Raw genomic sequence first — 23,326 nt, 5'->3', positions numbered from 1 at the left:
ACCTGCTTGTTTGGTAGCTAACTGCAACAAATGGTGGTGATTTGACATATAATACTATTTGGGAAGAGCTGAACTGTACATGAAACAGACTTTGGTGGAAAAAATATCGAAAAACGTTTGCTGCAAAATGCAAAAAATCTTGGTTAGCGCACATAAAGGACAATTAGAAAGTTATGGTAAATTGCAAAAAACAAGTTTCTTTAGCACGCTTCCCTTCAAGTTATGGCAAATGTAAAGATTATTATTATTAGTACTATATGAATTTGATCACCTTATTATCATTTTTAAAGCCAATTTCCTTGCTGCCCAGGGTAAAATTGGTCATTCACTTCACCTCACGGCTGTTGGTGGGACAATGCTGTGCCCAAATTGGCTGCACCTATAGATATGCAGTGACTAAACTTTACAGTAAATCCCGTGGAAACGCTTTGAGACATCCTCCCAACGTGCAAGGCGCTATATTGAATGCAAGGATTATTATGACATCCCATAAATCCCGTTGTTCCTGGTGTTTTAAAATAAAATGTAGCAGATGCGGGATATAATGGGAAACCATTTAGTTCTCCGAAACTTAACACAACCTTCAGCACTTTCCCTAATGAGGTTGTGCTAATGAGGTTGTGTTATATTTATAGATCCAAATTAGAATGAAGGCCATTTTATTCCCTTATAGTTTTTAATGTGACGCAGAGACTCAGAAGGAAGTAAGTGTTCAAAAAGCCATCAATAAATTATTAAAAACGCACAAAAGATTACCAGCTCTGTTTAAATAATTCAGTCAGCATCATTATACCGAAAATGAGGTCCTTAAGTAAAGTGTCAGACAACCTTATAAATACTTAATCAGTCAGAGTGCACTTTTAGAACTGGCATTAAGTAACGCTGGTTCTATTTTCAGCTGAGGGTAGCTACACACAGAAAACGCTAAGGATGGAGAGAGAGTACATCTGAAGGAATATCCCAGCCCAGATTGCATGGCGTTTCTTATTTCTAAGAAACAAATAAATGCCAAGTGCATCATTAGGACAAATGCCAGATTTGTCATTGACAGCTGCTCCTCCTTAAAGCAGGACATTGTCGGAGTGCAATAGCTAGCAAAACCCCACAGCGGTCTCTGTAAAGTCACTAGTGGGAACAACAAAGGCCTTTCTGTGCAAGTAACACAGATGTGCCTGTAGCCAAACTGTCAGAAATGGTTACGATGACAGAAACTCACAGTTCATTATTTCCTTATCACAGGTCACTTGTTGACAAGCTGGGTCAGCATGCTTCATCGAGTGTATGGGTTTTGCCGGATAATTTAAATAAAGGTGTGCCACTTGATTCAGAAAACTAATATCAACAAATCAACTCTTCACACCTCCACGTCCAACAATTACAACAATGTTTTTGTACATCACTGATACCCGCTGTGAGGAATCTTAAAGATTCGCTGTTCAAACCCAGCCGGCTTGGAAGGCTTTGCAGCTTTCCTCTGTTTCAGAAGTTTTATTCCATTTGAAGTTTATTTTTCCCAAGTAAAGCAAAATGGTTTAAACGCCGACACTCGCGAGCACAGTCGCTGAAAACATAAAACGCAAAAAGGTGAGAATCTGTCAGATTTCATAAAGTGAACTTTTTCTTAAATCGAGAAATTGTTAGATCGTTTACAGTTCTTTGAATTGTTTTAAACGGATTATAAATATCAATTGTCCAATTCCCTTCTCCCTTCTTTGTCACAGGTTGCTGAGTGTCAAATCCTCGGATGAATTTCAACTCATTTCCTCTAATCTGCAAAACTCAACACCTTACAAAAGTGAATAGCCTTGCACTTCTTAATCAGAATGTTGTCTAAATATGGCAAAGATTCCTGGCAATATTCAAACTGCAACCAGACACTATAAATCACTATTCTATTACAATTTACAAATCTTATTTGCCTACTGAAATGCATTTTGGCAGCAGACATACAAATGATCTAAACCAGTACAACACTGTGTAATTATTAAGAGTGGCATTAAGCAACTTTACTGAATCTACGGACTGAATGATTAGATAAATACTAAATGAGTTGCGACTTCATGTAATGTACAGGTCACCATTACCTACGGGAACGTTTAAAAAGAACTTTTCACAGTTTCTCCCCGTGTGCTGGCCAATAATCCCTCAGATAAGCTTGGTCATTCGCTTCCTGACTGTTTGTGGGATACCGCCACATGCAAATTGGCTGCCTCATTTGCCTACAAATACACAGTCACTACACTTTACCATAAAAATCCTGTGAAGTGCTTTGAGGTGTTTCAACAACACGATAAGGCGCTATTGCAAATGCAAAGATTAATATTATTTATGATTATAAGGTTGCCGTAAATCTCTTTTTACCTTCACTATTGTAAAAGTGTTTATCCCGCCCTTTTGAAACACTTTGCATGTTCCAGAGAGCGTTAAACGAGAACACAGTTATAATAAGGAAATTAGCCCTTTATCAACACTTTATATCATTATCCCCAGTGACCATAATTAAAATCATATTTGCTGATGCCTAGTGGCAGTGATGTGTCTTTTATATACCCAATAACTGAACTCATCTACAACACAATATTTCCTCAATTGTAGGTGGGAATAATGCATAACCCACTAGGAATGCGTCAATTAAATGGCAATGATTGGAGATTATGCAGAATTTTCTCAAACTGTGCCCAGCTTAATTTCGGAAGCAAATTCTTTTCATTTCTTCTCCTTGAATTCCCTTCAATTCAGGGAAACCAAACGGGGGCCAGCATCCGTAGAGAAGGATTTATTTGTTTTGCTGCAGCTGAGATTATATCAGCAACAGCACCGATGCTAAAGTCTCCACTATTAAGAGAGCTATGGGATGGTGAGGACCCTGTGGTCCTTTTTACAGATGTCTTCATGACTAGAGCTACTTCATTTTCTCCTTCATTAACTCACGTTACGGTGTCTGACTGCAGGAGAATACCAAAGTATAATTTTCTCCTCCAGTGTAAATGCACGTTTAAAGTGTATGCAAATTTGTTCTTCCAAAAAGCTTCAAATATGGCATTCTACCCAGTCTTCCTCATCTCTTTATTCTTCACTTCTTTGCAATACAGATCCTGCCAACTATGTTGTCCATACTCACATCTAGCCAGGTTTAGTTTGTTCATTACCCTCACATTCTAAGTGGTGAATCTCCTCTTTAGGTTGCCCCCTTTCTGTTAGAGAGCAACTCAAGCTATCAGTCAGGCTCAGTAGATCCTAGAATCACAGAATCCTAGAATATTACAGCGCAGAAGGAGGCCCTTTGGGCCATCGTTCCTGTGCCTGCTCTTTGGAAGAGCTGCCCAATCAGTCCCACGCCCCCCACTCTTTCCCCACATCCTTGCAAGCTTTTCCTTTTCAAGTACCTATCCAATTCCTTTTTGAAAGTTGTTATCGAATCTGTTCCCACCCTTTCAGGCAGTGCGTTCCAGACCGTAACAATTCTTTGTGCAAAAAAATGTTCTCCTCATCTCCCTCTGGCTCTTTTGTCAATTATCTTAAATCTATGTCCCCTTCCTTGAGATGAAGACTTCAAACCAAGGTCCCATCTCTGCTTGTTCAAGTAGATGTTTAAAGATCCTTTGGCGCTATTTGAAAAGAGAAGGGTAATTTCTCTTGGTGCCCTCTAGGGCCAACAGTCCCGAAGATAAAATTGATGATGACATCGTTGTGTGCAAGTTGGCTGCAGCGTTCACCTGCGAAATACACCTCAATCGCTTTCACTTTACAGGAGTAAATTCTGTGAAGCACATTGAGATGTCCTCCCGAGATGAAAGGTTCTATATCAAAGCAAGGATTAATTATTATTATTATTACTATTATTATATTACATCTTGTACTGTCCGATGGACAGTAATTATTCACCTTGTTGTAATTGGTGGACATTTACAATGGACAGAGTGAACCTAGTGAATACAATTCACTACAAATTATGCAGCAGAACATTGGCAGCAAACCAACTTTACTTTAATCAAAGCCTTCATAGCGCATTTAACTTGCACAACTTAGGAACTAGTGGTTCCTAGCGCAGAACTACCGCAACTCTGGTTCATGTTAATTGGGTGACCACTAAAAGCACAAGAGGAGAAGATGGAAATATACTGAGGAACCATGGAAGCTTCGGGCAAATTAGGATCCAATTAAGGGCACGATAATCACAAAAATAGAACAGAACCATTTGTATAAAAAATTCATATAATATGCTTCTGTGGTGTAGGAAAGTGATTCAGAAAACGTCAGTAAACTGCTCAAATGAAAGTAACTACACTTGCCCGTTGATGCATACAGAGATGAAAATCGCCAAATCACATGAATGTAGCAATGTATCAGAGCAACTGCGATCAGATTTTGATTGAAACGCCATGCACAGATTCAGTCTGTGATTTTCTCTAACATCTCTACAAGTCTTGGTCCCTCTCTAATATACCACCAAATCTTTTGCTCCACTGCAATAGCAGGAACATGCTCTGGGAATACAATTGGAACTTTTCCCTGGAACTTGCCCCCACCACACTGACTGAACCTAACTCATTATCCCCATTATCAACAAGTGATGAAAAATTCACTCCACGTTATAGTGGTTTGCTACGATTTGTTAAACAAAAAAAATTACTATTGGCAAACAGGAGAGCTCACTGCACAATCCTTAGCTCGAGAATTCTTCAGGGATTAAACGACAGTAAAAGCCATTGTTCAACAAAACGTAATTTACGATCTCGATAAGAAACTTTTGTCTGTCACAAAAGTTTGCCATTTTCCACTCGTGACTTCATCGTGTTTTCGTTCACTCCCCAAACCAAAGTGTTGAACGACAGGAGGAGAGCAGTTTAAGAGCAGCTGTGGAGCAAACGAGGACAAAAACAACAACAACAACAAGATTGCATTTATAGAGCACCTTTCACGTTGGGAGGACGTCCCAAGGACTTGAGTTCTCTCTTCGTGCTGGAAAAGTAATACATTAATACATCTAACCGTAATCTCACTCAATACCATTAAATCTTGACGCATGGTGTCAACGTCTTGGGATCCACTGGTCAGTTGCATATTTATTGCCATCACATTACAGAGGAGGGCGATTGGCCCCATTCAAGCTGAGGAACAAAGGGCAAACCAGCAAATCTAACCAACAAATTACTTTGTGTGTGCGTTTTTTTAAAAAAAGAAGAGGGAGACAACCCCTTCAAAAGTTTCTAACAATCGTTTTCTTCCACGTTTGTTCCGACATCTGTGTGTGGGCTAACGATGCCTGGCCTGAGGGCTTGAGAGGTATTTCAAAAATACCCAGCGCATCAATCTCACATGGAACCGCAGGAAAGAAAGCATCTAATGTCATTGAGCAATAACTATCAGCACTGGCATTGGCTTACCTTTGAGCCGCTGCCTGAGGATGTTTCTCCTTCAGTTTTCTTGCCAGGGCCACCGTCAGCCTGGCACTGCCCTCAGGGTCCCCTTTGGGCATCGGTTGGGTTTTCGAGTCACTCCATTCTTGTTTGTGATCACCTTTCCTCGCACTGCTTTGGACAGCCTGAGTTTGAGCAAATCATTAGAACTTTTCATTAAATAAATCCATGATTCTGTTTAATAAACTGTCATATTATTACAGTACTTAAGTCTCCATAAAGCACTCAAGAGGGGACTGAGCGTAATTACCTCTCATGCTTCTAAAATCCTTACAGCTAAATGGCACAATTACTCACAATATTTCCCTCGGCTGATGAAAGTAACTGACGGCAGAGTGGGCAATTCTAAGGTAATTAAAAGAATCTTCAATCTCAAACATTTTATGAAAAGACACTAATAAACTTCCCAATGTAAATCACACTTCACTAATGTTAAGTGACTTCCAGCTAATTGGCGTTTTGGGGGAAAAAAACTTGTTATGGCAACTGCTATTGCAGTTGTTTGTACAGTATCTCACGCAAATGCTCGAGATTTTCGTGTTATTCCAGAATGCAACGGTACGATTCCAGGCAACTGTCATTAAAATCTTCACGTTGAAGAAAAATTATATAGTTCACATTTTAACCCAAAAAGGTTCTGTGGAGGTGTGCAGTGCATTCAACTGAGGTAGATAGAGAGTCCCAGCAATAAACACGACAAAACCCAAACCAATTTGCTTTCAGTTTTTTAAAAAAAACCAACATGTTAAAATAATGGGCGTGAGGGGTGGGGGGTATAGCATCTACAACATAAAGGTTCTCAGCGGAAGATATTTTACACATAGACACAAAACTAATCTAAAGAATGACACACATGAGGATGGATGTTCCGCTTCAGATCCTTTTCAGCAGATTTGCACGTTCAGGGTGTGAGTTACAATAAAATGCAAATTGGAGAGGGGGGAAAAAAGGACTGTGAGAAATACTTTAACACATGAGTGACCACATAACCCAAAAGCCATTTTGGTTCGTGAAGGGTCGAGTCAGGAGTTGAGTGCTTTACAAATTCCGTGGCCTCGGATATTCATGGCAACCAGTCTCCGGCACGAGGTGATCTATTTATACACAAGATGCCGTCTTCTGTAATTTTTTTGCTCTCTGCTCTACAAATGGGCATTTGCAGAATGAATCCAGAAAACAAAACACACCTGTTTACTTCTAAAACGAAAGGCAGGCTGCGGAGAGGGGGATACACCGAAAAAAAGAGAAGGATTTGGGAATAGGACCCGATGCCATTTCCAGTAAAATAGCTGTTTCCATGGATTATTGTCCGACTTCAACTTTCCCTGGGCTCTGTGGTATTTAGCAGGTGCTGCTGAACAGGTCCCAAGGCCACTTCATGCTATTTAATTTTATGCACTTATCTGGATGCTGGCGTATGTTCCCATTACACTGTGACACACAGTTCCCACAGTGGGTGACCAATCTAATCCTGTCACCCTTCCACCCTTCTCTAAATACATGCAGCAGAGCATCAATTCTGGCGTAAACATACAAAAATTAATAACAGAGAAGTAAAATAACTCTTATTTTAACAAGGGATAAAATGAGTTACGCTGGCGCCCTTTGTTAGGTTCAATGGTTTTTGTTTTACGCCGTCCCTTATTAAAAAGCTTACAAGATGAAATTTCATCGCATTTTGTATCAGTGAGCAGTGACGCATTCGTCAAAACATAAGTGAACAAAGATGCAACATTTACCGAATAACCCTCAAGTGTCTTTCAAACAGTGTTTTTCGTCAAAATGTGAAAATACAAAATCTTTTAAGTCATCAAATTGCGAAATTAGAAAATATTCCAGTTACCTGATCACTCCCCTAATTCTCATTTTCGCCCACAAAATATACAGTAAATTCACTTTGCAGTATATTCTGTGAAGGGTTTTGCGATGTCTCAATGGGGTGATAAGACGCTATATCAAATGCAAGGATTATTATTATTGTTACTACATATAATACAGTTCTGTGTTCAGCTTTGCAAATAAAAGGAAATGTGAAATACAATTTCACTGTTACAAAATATAACACATTATATGGCCCCAATCTTGGTTTTATTTCTGATGCGGTGAAACTGCTCTAGTCTTTAAAGTGTTACGAGCAGAAAGATGGAATCAAAAATAATCTCATCTTCATTTTCTTTTTAAAAAAAATAATTTTAGAAGCGCGTTAAACTTCTATTGGTTGATTTGGAGATGAACATTTTAATTAACATTTTAATGGGAATACATCCATAATGGTAGCAGCCTCAAAGAAGTAGAGAGGCTGAAGGGTGCTAATACACAGATGCCTAACGGTGGAATTGCAGATGAAAAAAGCTATTCAAGGGAGAAATACTGTATAAGGAGGGCAATGAGAAATAAGAGATGAATTGCATTTGTACAAGAATCTTCTTACGCTGCAGTTGGGAGTATTTCTGTGCAGTTTGAAGCATCCCATTACAGGAATTTTATCTTCGCCGTTGAGAGGATGCAGCTCAGATTGATTCTGATGACACCAGGAAAGAGAGCATGAGGTTTTAATGAAAGGCTCAAAACTCATGGGGCCGTATTCTTTACTGGAGCAGGGAAAGTCAAGGTGAAATCTAATTGAAGCATTCCAAATGGTGAAAGGTTTTGAGAGGGATATGTCCCACTGCATCAAGAAAGGCGTCAACTCAAGTTTGTTACTGGAGGCATAATGGGGAAGGTTAGATGAAATTATATTATATAAGGGGGTTATTAAGACCTAGAACGCATTGCCATGAGTGACTATTGGAACCGATTTACTTGCGACATATTTAAAAGGGAATGGGATAAAGACGTGAAGAGTTTGTAAGTTATAAAAGTGAAGTGGACAAGAAAGAAAGGAGCAGATAGCTGCCGTGGGAGGGAATGGCTAGCACAGGACAGGCAAACAGAGGCCGAATGATTCTGCGCTCTGGTTGAAGTAACAGAAAGATGTTTGAGTAACCGTACCGAGGGCGTGAATCAACAATAAAAATAAATTATTTGTGCCAGACCTGCCATTACACTTTTCAAGGGGCTAATGAGCACAAATCATCTATAGGCACCAACCTCATGATTATTTGTGCTACAGATTTCACAAATAACGGCTCATAAACTTTCAATTCCATTTTATGCACACACACTGCTGTCGTCTTGTACACTAAGCAGCAAAATCACCGGATGGGTTACTGAACAGGAGAGCGTAGCAATGATGAAACATCACATCACCTCAGATACCAAAAACGGGGTTACCTTCAGTCTTAATGAATTATAAGACGGAGAACATAGGAATGCATGGAGTGAAATAAAGCCACGGAAAAGGTACCTATGTCTTCTTGTGCCTCCTTAGCAGTCTAAATGAAATAGGTTGATGATGTCTGCATCATCTCTCAATGTTTTCAAGACCTACATTGCAACTACTCAGCAGTTGCAGCGACACAAACTTCTTGCAGTCAGCAATACAACTGGAGCTTTTGGCATGGGGTGTTCCTTAATTAGTCAAGAACCACCACAACTTTATCTTTACATTGCGCCTTTCATGTCAGGAAGACGTCTCAGAGCCTAACCAGTTCTGTTCAACCTCTTCTGTCTTCTCCATCCATCCTCCATCCCAAAACAATAATAATATTAAATAATAATAATAAATAATAATAATAATCCTTGAATTTGATAGAGCGCCTTATCGTGTCTTCGAGAAGCTTCACAAAAATGCTTCACAATACAGAATATACTGTAAAAGTGGATTAATTGATTGTGTATTTTGTGTGCGAAATGTTGATTTTCGGCTCTTTAGCACAATTAGGCTGTCATTTTTTTAAAAAAATAAGCTTTATTCAAAACTCCACTCTCTGGTGAACACTGACCTTTTCCTTGAATTTCTTAATTGTACGGCTATTACTGAAGGCCCTTTCCTGGCAATCTTTCTGGGTCACCTCCTCCTTTAAATCCAGCTCCTTCAGGTACGTCAGGGGAAATCCAGGATACGCCTAGAGGAGAGGACAGAAGGTGAGGTGAAGTTAAGAGCAAGGTCTCAGCAACTGAGTCATCCAGGGAATACAGGAATACCTGATCCAGAAACACTTTCAATGCCATTTCCAGGCGTTTTATTAATGATACAATACTAATACAAATAATAATTCATTTTTATGACCGTAAAGTGAATTGACTATATATTTTTACATTTACATTTACATAGCACCTTTCAAGTTGGGAGGATGTCCCAAGGATATAGCACCTTATCACATCTTCGAGACGTCACAAAGCGCTTCACAGAATATACTGTAAAGTATATTTTGTGGGTGAAATGCGCCAGCCAATTGAATGCAATAACTGGAAATACTTAGATCTTCAAATATCAGTGTTCAATGAACCTTTTCAACCTAGTTATTTCTCTGCCTTCTACAGATTTAAATACAAACCTTGCAGTAAATGTGCCCAGCTTTGGTAAAGCGCCACAATTGATTTGGAATATTATCTGTCTTTCTGTAGAAAGAAGAATGAGAAATGATTGTTAGAACTTATACAAAAGCTACAGAAACATCCTGCAGTCACTACGTACAAGAGAGAAATAGGAGACTCTGTGGTCAATAAGCTAATTGAATTGTTTTGTTCTCAGTCTCACACTTGTTTCATGCCTCATTTCACTTCATCTCAGTTATTTCCTGTCAAGTGTAGTGACTGTGCTTTGTGTAAGCCTAACCTATAAGAATCGTACACCTGTCACATGCGTTTTGACTCTCAGACAGTAATAACTTCAGGAGTAAAATAAACATTCGTACCTTTTCTGCAAAATTAGTTTATAAGCTTCCCAATGCGGTTCTCCCTCAATCTGCAGTCTGACTTCCTGATCACTGGCAGCAAGGCAGAGCTGCGGAACAGCTCGATTCAGGATCAATCCAGCCTTCCAGGGCATTCCACAAGGGAAAAGGATGAACAAGGGGGAAAAAGAAACAAGAAGAAAATGAATCAAGAAATTGTGAGGTCATTATGTCTGAACGAGTCGGGACATCCCTAGTAAAGTGGAATACCAGAACCAACTAAGCAGTCAATGGCCACTGTTCTTAACCAGTGATCTCTAACACGTCCACAGTGGTGTTTTACAGTTCAGTGCAAAAAAGGAAACTGGCCTCACTATCTTCATTCATCTCTTTTTTTTTCTCCCTCTCGCTTATTTTTCCTTTCTCTGATGTGTTTCGGACTGATCTGAGATCTGTTATGCATCATTTGGTCCATTTAAACTGCAGGCATTACTGTACTTTTGGCTGCACAGGCAAATCCAGTTCACTTCCTACGCACAGTGAAGTGGATTCAAAAGTGTGTTCCTTTCTCAATCGGGAAGGGGAGATATTAGGATGGTCCTGGAGGGAATAAAGGTATTTTACATATAAGCAGTTTCAGCTGAATGTTTAAATGTAACAAAACACTGGCAATGTTTCAGAAACTTTCCAGGAATTGATTGCCGTGAAATATTTTCTGATGTTTGCCTTAAAATTGACCTTTTCACCGCTCAATGCTCCTTCCAAAATAATCCTAATATCAATCATTTGCATCTAACCATCCTACTTTATGTCAGTCATTTCTAAAATAAAATGTTCTGGGATATGAGACTTCAACAAGATTTTTTTTCCCCCCAGAAATGTTGTGGAAGCAATTTTTTATTGCAAATTCATACAATTTACTTGTTGATTATCGCTCGTCCTCTTCTCTAAGGTTTGTCTGTGAACACTAGTCCCGGGATGAATGCCAGTCTGTTACACTTGCCGCTGATTAACCCAACATTGTGTGCTTGACTAGTTCACTACCTTTGTGATGACCCACATATGAGCTAAAGCCCAGGGTGATGTGGCTGCTTCTGTCTTCTGCCCCTCGTGCTTCTTGTTAATGGAAGTCGTGTTCCTATTTTGCACAGTCAGTGAAGGGCTCACGACCAGCTCGGGTTCTTTCTATTAGTGAAAACAGGGAAAGAGACGCTGCCTCGATGATTTGTACCAAATTACTTTTGAAGTGCACCGAATCTCAATGAGCGCTGATAGAATTTTCAGTCTTCACGTGTACTTTGTCTGACAGTAAAACTTGCACAAGCCTGGCCTGTATGAATCGTATAATCGCCCAAGTGGTACATCTGCCCAAGTCCTGTTCAGGAGTTTATATTCTATGCAAGTTTGATATAACTCATACTTTGCATAAGTCAGAGTAAAATGTATGGTCCCAACTGATACGACTCATGAGAGGTTTACAGTATTTTCTAACTTCGCGTTTTGAATTGCGACATTGTTAAGTTACGCTGCCGATCAACCAGTAGCTTTTACCTCCACCACAGAAGATAAGAAACAGCGGGTGGGAATGGCGAGCCATGCAGCTCAGATAGTCTTACAATCATGGAAACCACAGGGGCCAAGTAGCTTGGAGCTGCACTGCAGGACGGACAAGTTTGTCCTGCAGCAAAACACACTGAAATAGTTGTTAAATAGGGACAAAAATAAAAGAGTGGAACTCACTTGACATGAGGCAATGCTGAGCATAAAGGTATCCACAGGTATTTGCTGATTCTCAATGATGTTTAAATGAGCCACAGTATCATCTCATTCTGTGGTTCACCACAGCAAAGCTCAGGTTCCCAGCACAGGAGCCTCGTGATCTCAGCCGGGGAGATAACAACTCCCCCTGAGATTGCGGTTGGAGTAGGAAATCAGTCGCTACAGGGTTCTATCTACCTGAATGCAACAGAGCGAGATGTGGCACAGGATACCTTAAAGCTCTAACATTTACACATGTAAGAAGTGCCCCATTGGACTTTGAACACTCTGTCCCGAACGGCAGTACAGTGTCATCACCTTTACCAACTTTTGAACGACTGTCTGGGTCAGACCTAAAGCTAGACTGACAGCATTAATGCATCTTTTTCTGTGATTAATTATAGGGAGCTCATCATGTAGAAAATATTACAACTTTAAACTTTAATGGCTATTGACTACTGGTTCCCTCCGACATGACTCACCGTCCAATGGAGGAAATGACTCAGAGAATCCAGGGCTTCCAGTTGGCTTGGATTTATTTCAGCCTGGATGCAACTTTCTGGGAATTCCGTGCACACTTTCCAGGCCTCAGAGCTGAAACAAAGGTTAAGCTGTTGAATTTATACATGACAGTCTAGTGAAGGTTCATGTTCAGGCAATGAAAATAAAAGCAATCTTACATATGCCTGAAAATCACCTATAACACTGTGTGAGAGGGGAGCTTCACCTTCCCTGACTGCAGCCAGGCCTTTTCAAGCTTTGCAGCCACCTTATGTATATCAACTAACAACCAGCATCCTCTCACCATCTCCTGGCTCTATCTCCCCATTGCTTGGCCCCCTTTCCCCATTCCCCCCCGGCTAGTTCTCCAGTGTTGCGAAGTCCATTGCAATGGTCTGTATATACTGACTGGAGAAGGAAGAGCCTAAGGGATATTTGAGAAGTAGGAAGGCAGTGAGGTCAACAGTGAAAAACAGACTGGCTTGTTAGGCCTAAATTATTTTGTTGCCCAATAAAATCCAGGTGCCCTTATGTGCTCTTGAAGAGACCATCCATTCATGAGCTAAGGGTCTCGCACACACATGGAAGTTGTGCAAAACCCTTTCTAGATCGTCCAGAACTCATGCCAAAGACCATCATAAGCTCCAGCAGCTCTCACAGGTGTTGCTTCTGCCAGGACTTGCCACCACCAGTGAGAGATCATCTAATGAACAGTATTTCAATCTGGCGATGTCATGTATGAATGCATTGAGAGTGCGTGGAACACTAACTGGGTCATACTTTTCCAATCCAGGATGGAGATTGTCCAGATGGGTTCTGTAGACCACCATTTTATCCAGTTCTTCAACCCTGATCGCCCTCTCAAAAGTCACAGTGAGATATGGCTTGCTGATACTCCTATGGAACAAATAGACAGCAACAAATCAATCCTGCCACCGTCATTTACATTTTTTTTAATATTTAAAAGGAAGGAAAAAAACATCAGCAAGGCACCAAAATAGACACCAAAATATCCTCACAGATTAACTCTGATGTACATGTGGGACTCCCATCTCATGAAACAATTCAGCTGTGATCTTCCAAAGCTTTCATTTCCAATTATCTATGCAGCTAAAACAATCTATATAATTAAGCACTCTGAAACAATGAAAGTAAGAAAAAATTCACGAGATGACAAAATAATTGAAATAATTACTTAAAAGAATTCTGGTGACGCCTCAACATTTCACATTGCTACAGTACTTTGCCCGGGGAATGATTTTTGTTGTCTATCTGCCTTTTCCTGGGTTATTTTACACTCCCCCCCAGTTGTATTTTGCATAGTACAGTTGACGTGCTTTGATAATTGGAACAAAAAGAACATATAAGTGAAAAAGTAAAAAAACTATTATTGCCTTTAAATTAAACCATACTCTAATTTGCAAAATTAAACACAATGCCATTCTTCTCCTGACAAATTAGTTTGGATTCCAATCCAATTCCTTCCTATCCTAACATGTACACAACAAACCATTACTCGAGAAATATTCTTTAAATGTTCAGCACGCTTCACAAATTTTACATCTGCACCAGTTGCTTCTTTGTATTCATTTGTCCGATTGCTTTGGTGAAAAATTGAAATTGTCATCGTAATAAACATCTAAAGGCTATAGAAAAATAACAAAACCTAATGTTTTTCAATAAATGTTTTAAGGAAATGTCACATAGGAGAGATACAATTAATTCAAAACAGTGGAGTAACTTCTAATAATAACAATAATATAATCCTTGCATTTGATACAGTGCCTTATCACGCCTTTGAGGCGTCTCAAAGCGCTTCACAGAATATACTGTAAAGTGACTGTATATTTTGTGGGCGAAAAGTGGCAGCTGAATGTTGTGGATTGAGTGACTAAAACGTTATTATCATTCTTTTTTGAAGGGATTATTACCCCCGGAAAAACGATGCGCCAATTGCCAATTGACTAACAACCGAGTTCCTACCTACTGCTGAGTAAACTGAGGCGTGTGTGCGGAGTAAGGAAACTTGCCCAAGGTTTCGCCCTGCCCGGGAATCAAACCCAGGTCCTCTCTAACCACTGAGCTACAGGACTCTCTAATGGTACTGTGGCTATATGGGTGTTGTAATATTTTGATATCCAATTTGGGCAGGAGAAAGCTTATCCTCCTGTGAAACTACACAACCCTGCGCTCTGACCACAACACTAATCTTTCACAGGTGCAAACACCCTGACCACAGGACCCTTCATTTTCACAGGACGGACACACTACATTGCCACAGACCACAGACTGTTCATTCACACAGTGTCTGAGGCTGGTGTGTGGAACAGTTCTATGAGTTTACACTTGTTCAGTGTTAATAAGCCATTGTCTTCATGCAAATGTCTTCAGTAAATATTTAATCACTAATTTCTAATATTTTCTTCTCTCGCATCTGGTAATGGTGAGGCCAATTGCAGTGCTCTCTGCCCACACTTTCTGTAAAATTGTTTATTTCTCGGTAGACCAGTGATCAAATATGGAGTTTTCCTGTATGTAGGGTTGAGTGCTGTACCATTAGGTGCACTTACCCACTGAGCTATCAGTGTGTTGCTGCTGGAAACATAATACAGGAGTTTAGTCCTGGTATTAATTAGTCCTATGGTCCATGTGAATAAAACTGTGGATCTAATGGACAATGGATTATGTTACAGTATGTCATACTCCAATCACTGAAATCACATTTGCCAACAAATACACAGTTACTACACTTTACAGCATGATTTGCGATGCACTTTGAGACTTCTTCCTGAACTGAAAGGTGTTATATCAAATGTAAAGATTATTAGTTAAAAATGGCCCATCTTTTCATTAACTCCTCATAATAATTTCCCCAGTGTTTCTGATTGGAGTTATTTTTCTGAGCATTAACAAGTCGAACGGTTGCATTTTTGTAAAAAGATGCAACGAGTCATTAAAGCCGATAGAGCCTATAAAACAAACTTCAACGATTACACAGTACGAAGCTTCCAATCCTTATTTCTTTCAAATATCTTTTTATTTTATATCCCTTCAAAAAAAAATTTGGTCACTCAATCCAGACTGCTGGTGGGACACTGCTGTGTGTATTTGGCTGCCACAAAGAAACATACAGTTAATTCACTTTACAGTATATTCTCTGAAGCGCTTTGAGGCGTCTCGAAGATGTGACACTGCTCTACATGAAATGCAAGGATTATGCAAAAATAAAATCAAACTCCAGCTTTAATATTAGTCCCTCTTAATGTTGATCTGTGGTCATTTGCTTTTAAGCGAATACTCAAATGAATATGGTAACGGATGGGTGGGGGGGGGGGGGGGGGGGCATCTGTTATACGAGTGCACTTGGGTGAGTAGATTACTTTGCTACAACATACAGCAATGAAAATGCAAGTCCTATATTTGCCATTCCATTTACTGCCACTGTTGCATAAAAGGTTAAGACATTATTGGTAACAATGCAAACAATGGAGATGGTGTTGTCAGGGGTTTGATAAAATTCACTTAAGATACTTTTCAATTACTGTCCATTTTGCCTTAAAAATGGACAAAACACGAAGCTGCGGAACGGGTCAGGGCAACCTACGACAACGACAGGATGATGGGATGTACCCCCTGTGGTGTTTCCATCTGCCATCATTAGGGTGACTATTCAGACATGAAAAATCCCTCTCGGAGTGCTGACAGGCAGACATCAGGAACTATGACAAGGCATTACAGATAAAGCTAAAGAGACAGAGATGTCATGCCTCCCTGGTACGTCTCACGACACAACCTCAAAAAAAAATCCCAGGAATGTAATAAAAGCAGTTATTACCTGGGGGTCATCCCATCCTCTTTCTACTATTCTGGCACCGGACAAAAAAAGGTCACTTGAGATCAGAGAAAAAACTAATGAATTTTCTTACCTGAAGTCCTCTTTATAAGACACCCAGACCTTCTGCTCATTTTCTAGAGAGAGTGGATTCTTGATTTCCTGTCCGTTTTTATCAAAAAGCCGAGAAGGGATACGGATGAGAGCTGAACATTTGAAATGCGGAGAGCACATCAGCCTTTGGTAAATCATCTGAAGCAACTGCAAGAAAAAGTGTGTTTTTAAAAAAAAAAGACGAGAGAACGACTTCAGAAAAAAGTGTGTCGGGGGCCTTCTCGCCTGGTTCAATCGTAACCCTTAACACGTATTAATTAAATGCAAAAGAGTGGTCGGGGAGTGTGAAATGATTGAATTGTTTGTCTCGTTTCTGAAGGGCAGCCAAAGTGAACGCAGCCTTGTTACCAGCAGGGGGTGCAGTGGTATTACCGTTGGCTGACCTCGGCTTCAACACGAGCTGCGGACTGGGGGGAATCGGACGCTATAGTTATCACCGGCCGGCACTTCTCTTTGGTAGTCTTCTTTTAAGACCGGGTTCGCGATCTCCCTCGTTTCCCCCTCCGCTCACCACAGCAGGCAGAAAACGCCGCGCTGGTGATGTAACCCCGAGTGAATTCACCCGCAAAGCAGACACTTTACGGTGTATTCTGTGAAGCGCTTTGAGACGTCTCAACGACGTGATAAGGCACGGTATCAAATGCGAGGATTGTTATTATTATTATAAACCTCCCCACCCACCCCCAAAACTGCAATGCTGCCGATAAACTCAGATTGAGCTCCTCTCAAAAGCTCGGGTTGTGTTCTTGAACACAAGATCAGATTGATTCTAATTTAATCGGAGATAATAATAATAATAATCCTTGCATTTGATGTAGCGCCTTATCACGTCGTTGAGACGTCTCAAAGCGCTTCACAGAATACTCTGCGAAGTGATATAAGACGGTGTAAAAGAGAGTCAGATTACAGCGATGTTGCTCCTGAATTATTTACCGTAGTGATTGATCAGCAATCAACGATTGCTCTTCTGGGCCTCCTAACTGATGGCTACATCGCAGCGATTAAGAAGAGACATGGTGGATGTCACTCGCCCCAACCTGAAATCTCCAGCTTAATTTTTATCTAAAATAATAAAACACACTTACGTTTTTCATCATGAGCGTAACGTCATTGCCACAGCCTCTCTTAATGTGCTTCTTGTTGGTGTAGAAACGCACCTCCCCTGTGTCCTCGCCATTCTGATACACCTAACAGTCAACCAAAATAGTTGGGGTTACCGCGTACACAGGTACAAAAACCCAACTGTTTCTTAAGCAGGGAAAAGGCAATCTAAGAACAATGGTTGACTTAGCAAGAAACAACACTGCACGAATGGTACGACATGATGTTGCCCAGTCTAATGTTACTCAATACATGGCTTATCACTGCCTCACTTACCCTCTTATCGATCAGTTTCTGTGGCTGAATGCTAATTTGAGAATCCTGCCAACATTAACTGCGTTATAATAAACACAGAGCCACCATCAGAGTGTGAGAGAATCACAACCATCCCATGTTATACCACTGGAAAGATATTGTAAATAGGCAGTGTATTTGCATCCAGTGAAGTTTCAGAACCGTATCCAGTTATAGTATTTACAAATAAACCAACCACCCTTGTCTAATTCATGTCACTGTGAGTTCTGAATTCAGTTCAGCACTGCTCTCTAAGACCCAGTGTTTCCTTTTACTCTTATGCAATTGCATCCCTTGAGTTAATGAAGGTGATATGTTACTGATCAACTCTTGAAGCCTGTTTCCCCAAGGCTGGGAACAAGGTGACATCACTTGTGACATTATTTGTTTGGACTTGCTGTCATACCACAGATACCCAAGAGGAAACTCAGCACTTTTCTATTTCTGCTGCTGAGTAGTACAGAGTCGCCTTATAGAAGGATCCTGACCCCCAGAAAAAAAAACATTTCCTTTAATTTCTTCAAAATGCAGCAGCCATTTGCACACCGCACTGTCCCACAAACAGCCATGGATTGAGTGACCAAATTTATGTTATTATTATTATTTTTCGAGGGATTATCACCCCCGGAAAAGCCATCCGCCAATTGACTAACAACCGCGTTCTTACTTACTGCTAGGTAAACAGAGGTGTGTGGAGCAAGAAAACTTGCCCAAGGTTTCACCCTGCCCGGGAATCGAACCCAGGCCTCTCGCTTGCGAGGCCAGTGCGCTAACCGCTGAGCTACAGGACTCCAAGGTCTGCAACTCTAGCACGCACTGGGAATCATCGCTGTGTACTTCACCCGACCATCAAAATTGGCTAGCCATTATAGAGGTGTGCTCCTGACTGTAACATTTCAACTTTTACATGAATTATTCTCAAAACCAAATTCTATCCTGCTCACCGACACAGTGATGATGCTCAACAAAGCCTCTACTGCTTTCACACAGCAGAAAGTGAGGGGGAAAAAAATTGGTTTTACTCTTTCGGGTACACTTTTCGGATTCACTGGAAAGCTCTTAATAGAAGACTGACTACTGGCTTCCCTTTAATGAAATATCCAAAGGAATTCTTTTTAAACACTACTGCACTGATGTTGTTGGCGTGCTTGACGGCTAGAATATTACAGCGCTGTGAAGCACAGCCACTCGCGAGGAAAGAAAACTGATTAGAAAACGTTCTCAAGGGGACTTGTCTGATATATGCTTCCCTAGGCTTGTCTGATCCATGCAGTTGCTTGTGATCCATGGGATAGTCCTGGGCTGAGGATTCGGAGCCACTTCAATCTGGGCTCATTGATCATTTTGAATCTGATGTCAATTCCAATTCCAGGATTTGGAGGAAACTCGAGTCTGGTTTTCCCAGGGTAAGGCCAGAGCTTAGTTCTCAATTTTGGGAACCCAAGAGTATTTCTGCTTTTATCTCAGTGAGAGAGACCAGAAGAACATGAAAAGCATTAATGCCTCCGCACTGCCAATAAGAACGCAAATGACAATAAACTGCAAAGCATTAGAGTCCCATTGCATGTCCCAATTAGAGAGCAAACCGCTGCCTGTGTGTAATTTATGCCCAAACACAATTAAGCAATTGTCCACATGCCAACAAGAGGAAAAAGTTTCAATTATATTTCCTACGCAATTGGAAAAAAAATACTCCTGCTGTCTCTTCGCTGCTGGCAATTATTACAAGTTTATTTGCAATTTCTGAAAATGTCATGATGCCGACTTTCTGACTTTTTGGTTGTTGCTCGGGTGTGGTACCACTTAAAACAACTGATGCTAACGATGTTTGTATGTGTTTTTTTGTAGACAATTTGTGTTAAGTTCAGGCTACAGCAACAAACAGGTAAAACCGACACTAAAATATATCGATTCTTCAGAAGCAACCAACAACATATTGGGGTTGGCGAGGCGAAGGAGATCATCTGTTTGAAACTAATTCAGTATCTGACATTATACTACCTGCACCTCCAACCCACCCCTCCAGCCTTTGGTTCATTCGGGATTTCTGTACCATTTGTAATTTGACACTTATTATTACTCTCCAAAGCCACTGATAGATTAAAAACTGGTCAAACAATTTCTCGATGTGCGAGTGCAAAATGGCAATTTTTAAAAAAATTAAAATGATATGCAGCACAGGACGTGCTGCGTTCATCGACAAATAGCCATTTAGAAAAAAGAAGTGCGCTGTAGTTAGTATATTCTGTGATCGCCCTGTAAAATCCAAACAGCCACAAGGAAGAAATCTTTTTTTAAACCTTGAAGACATCCAAAGGCTGTCACCATATGTGAAGCAGGAAGACAAGTGAATCAAACACCCCATGACAAGCTACTAATTGAGGAGCAAAAACAAATAAAGTGGTACGGTGCACACACACACTCCTGTGCATGTGTCCATGTCTTTTAGGTTGAGCAGCGGGTTTACATCTAAACCATGTGTCTGTCCACTGGGTGAGTGTTGCTGCTCGGTTTGGCCTGCCTTCCTGCTGGCCGCTCAGCTGGCAATTCCCAGGGCAGCTTCGGGTTGTCACACACAGGAAAGGGACCTGCCTGGTTTCAGCACGCACGCTGGGGGAGCTGACATTTGAAACAAATTCAAGGCCCGAACTGTCTGCATCAGATTAGCAACGTGATATTTCCCTCCGAAAGCATGTAGAGAGACAAGGGAAACATCACCTTAGCCCTGCGCCGGTCACTAATCACTGTTTGTGTGTGTTTTTTTAATCTATCTGCTTTGGAAGCACCAACCAACAACAAACTTTCCTTCCCCCACCGCCCACCCGCCCACCAGAGTTTATCTGGAAAACACTCGACTATCTGAAAAGTTGGCACTTCTTAGCTGAAAGGAAATTGTTTATTGATTCATAATGTACCACATGGAAAAACTGTTGACTTAAGCCTTGACTTGCTCTTCCTTGTAAGCACTAATGAGGCCACACAATAGCTAGCGGTACCCTGTTGCAATGGATGATAAACAACGCATAGCTCTAACTAGAGAAGCAACAGATTAGTTAGCAAATAAACAGACATCTGCAAACACAGCAGTATATTAATTGACAGCCTGCTCATCACAATCATGTTAAAATTCAGAATGAATCGTAACATGATTTTGGTCTTCGTTCCTGCAATTTGTCACTCAAATCATATCTAAATGGGACTTGGAGACACCCTACAGTCTATTAAAAAAAAGCCATTGTGAAAGGAATAACCTGATTCTACAAAAATGCATAGTATGCGTAGCGCAGGCAGGGAAACTAATTATTTTAGGGTGTGAAATACAGTCAAGGATGTGGGGGCAAGTATGTTTTGTGGCCAGTATTTTGCCTTAGTAACTATTCCAGGTATATAAGTGTGTATATATATATGTCCCAATCAACAAGGGAATCCTATATGCTCCAAGACTCTGCCTTGTGTGAAGGCACCATATAATAATAATAATAATCCTTGCATTTGATACAGCGCCTTCTCACATTTTCGAGACGTCTCAAAGCGCTTCACAGAATATGCTGTAAAGTGAATTGACTGTATATGTTGTGGGCGAAACGTGGCAGCCAATTGCGCACAGCAGCGTCCCCACAAACGGTCATGGATTGAGCGACCAAATTATTTTTTTTTCGTATTATTTGCATATAAATTGTAGTATTTGCATTGTTAATGGAAGTTCTACTGCTGGAACCTCTCACGGGTTAAACGTGTTCTTCCACGATAACTCAGGACCTTATCCTCATAGCTCCGTGTTTCGTCTCCAGTTCAGACTAATTTCATTAAAAGTCAACTCACTCTCATCATACGAACAGACTTGTCATCTTTCGTGAGGCTTAGAGAGCTGCTCTGACTGACATGTGCACAATGCATGAGGCTTGCTGTAGCTATGTCATGTGTACATATGCACCTACACATCAGCAGTCATGTGAGTGATGGGTGCCAGCAAATGTGGGGTAAAAAGATAGAGAAAAACTACAAACCCCTTAGTTTTATGGGTTTATCCTGAATAGGAAACTAGATTTTCAAACTCTACCAATATCACCAGCACAAAAATCAGTCGATCTTTTAACCTGGGATTTCTTCTGAATAGAGCAACTTCAAACCAAGCAATGGGTCTGAAACAGCCATTTGTATTGAACCAAATTCCTTTCTTTTCAAAGGATTTCTTACTTTCTTATCTCTTTTTAATAATAAAAATAGTAATAATAATCTTTGCATTTCCTTTAGCGCCTTATCACATCTTCGAGACATCTCAAAGCGCTTCATAGAATAGACTAATAGAATAGTAAAGTGAATTGACTGTATATTTTGTGGGCGAAACACGGCAGCCAATTGTACACAGCAGCGTCCCACACAGTCGTGGATTGAGTGACCAAATTATTACTTTTTTTGTTTCTCCCTTTTTTTAAGGGATTATTACCCCCGGAAAAGCAATCCGCCAATCGACTAACAACTGGTTTCCTATTTACTGCTTGGTAAACAGAGGCGTGTGTGTGGAGTAAGGAAATTTGCCCAACATCTTGCCCTGTCCAGGAATCGAACCCGGGTCCTCTCGCTTGTGAGGCGAGTGTTCTAACCACTGAGCTACAGGACTCCAGGAGATGTTTCTCACTCTCCACATTGGAGTCCTAGGCTTCTCCAGATGATGGTTCATGCCCCCAGGATTGACTCCAAAAGTCTTAGCAAGTTGCTACACCGGGGTGTCTGGATTGCTGCACAAATATACATTTGCCAGAATGCTAATGATTCATATTCAATTCATATAAAATACAAAGAGAGCTTCCATTAGCACAGCGTAGTGTACTAGTGCTTTGAGTTATTCAGATAATTGCGATAAAGGGATGAACAGATTTTAATGTGACGGTTTTCACGGGCCACTCTTGATCGATCCTATGATTTTTGTGAAACAAGTTAGTTATTTTCGACCCCATTAGTCGTGAACCCAGCTGAGGTTTATGGGCTCACAGTGCACAGTGAAGGCAATCAGAACATGGATTAAATGGCTACTGACAGATATCTCTCTAGCGGGGCATAAAAGAGAAACACCAGCGTTACTTTTCAATATATATATAGTGAGACATGACAACCAGATAAGTGACACTCACTTTTAGCTGCAGGCCCTGTGCAAGAGTGTTGTTTGCTTTAAGCTCTTTAATGTGCTGGCAAACAAAGCTCGTTCTCTGCTCCTCTTCAGTCTGTAATTGTGGGGCAAGTTTGGAGAGCTGACCCTTGTACTTGGTGATAGCAGTTCGCAAGTCATCAATCAAGTTCTCCACCTAACGGGGTTAAATTACAAGAAGCTGTTAACCAGGGATAATTATTGAAGTCACACCTATTACACTTTTTAAAAAAAATGCTATTTCTGTCACAAAAGTTTGATACAACCAGAATCTGAGTGTCAAGGCTCATCTGTGGACAATCTTTTTTGACCGAAACATACCTCTCAAGGGTTCGATATGTGTTAGAGGGTACATTGCATAACGGTCGTCCTTGCATTGACT

General features: G+C 40.6%; 2 protein-coding genes across 2 annotated transcripts in view; both read right to left on the bottom strand.

Moving 5' to 3' along the window:
* LOC103175107 (doublecortin domain-containing protein 1) overlaps positions 1–11,272 on the bottom strand; it is a 56,980-nt gene extending 45,708 nt beyond the window's left edge. The window contains exons 1-5 of the mRNA XM_007887870.2: positions 11,243–11,272; positions 10,220–10,341; positions 9,860–9,923; positions 9,305–9,427; positions 5,388–5,545 (exon numbers count right to left, since the gene is read on the bottom strand). Of these exons, the coding sequence (XP_007886061.2) occupies positions 5,388–5,545; positions 9,305–9,427; positions 9,860–9,923; positions 10,220–10,341; positions 11,243–11,260 (485 nt within the window). The 5' untranslated portion in view covers positions 11,261–11,272. The remainder of the gene's footprint in view (positions 1–5,387; positions 5,546–9,304; positions 9,428–9,859; positions 9,924–10,219; positions 10,342–11,242) is intronic.
* Positions 11,273–11,318: 46 nt separating this feature from the next.
* The window catches only part of LOC103175106 (doublecortin domain-containing protein 1), an 83,179-nt gene continuing 71,171 nt past the window's right edge, over positions 11,319–23,326 (bottom strand). The window contains exons 10-16 of the mRNA XM_042341586.1: positions 22,931–23,101; positions 17,489–17,590; positions 16,384–16,550; positions 13,238–13,354; positions 12,439–12,550; positions 11,369–11,383; positions 11,319–11,336 (exon numbers count right to left, since the gene is read on the bottom strand). Coding sequence (XP_042197520.1) covers positions 11,319–11,336; positions 11,369–11,383; positions 12,439–12,550; positions 13,238–13,354; positions 16,384–16,550; positions 17,489–17,590; positions 22,931–23,101 — 702 coding nt within the window. The remainder of the gene's footprint in view (positions 11,337–11,368; positions 11,384–12,438; positions 12,551–13,237; positions 13,355–16,383; positions 16,551–17,488; positions 17,591–22,930; positions 23,102–23,326) is intronic.

The sequence above is a fragment of the Callorhinchus milii genome, unplaced genomic scaffold (genome assembly GCF_018977255.1).
Source record: "Callorhinchus milii isolate IMCB2004 unplaced genomic scaffold, IMCB_Cmil_1.0 Scaffold17, whole genome shotgun sequence".
NCBI lineage: Eukaryota > Metazoa > Chordata > Chondrichthyes > Chimaeriformes > Callorhinchidae > Callorhinchus > Callorhinchus milii.
Note: the sequence above shows the minus strand (reverse complement) of the source record. Positions and strands in the feature narration are given on the sequence as shown.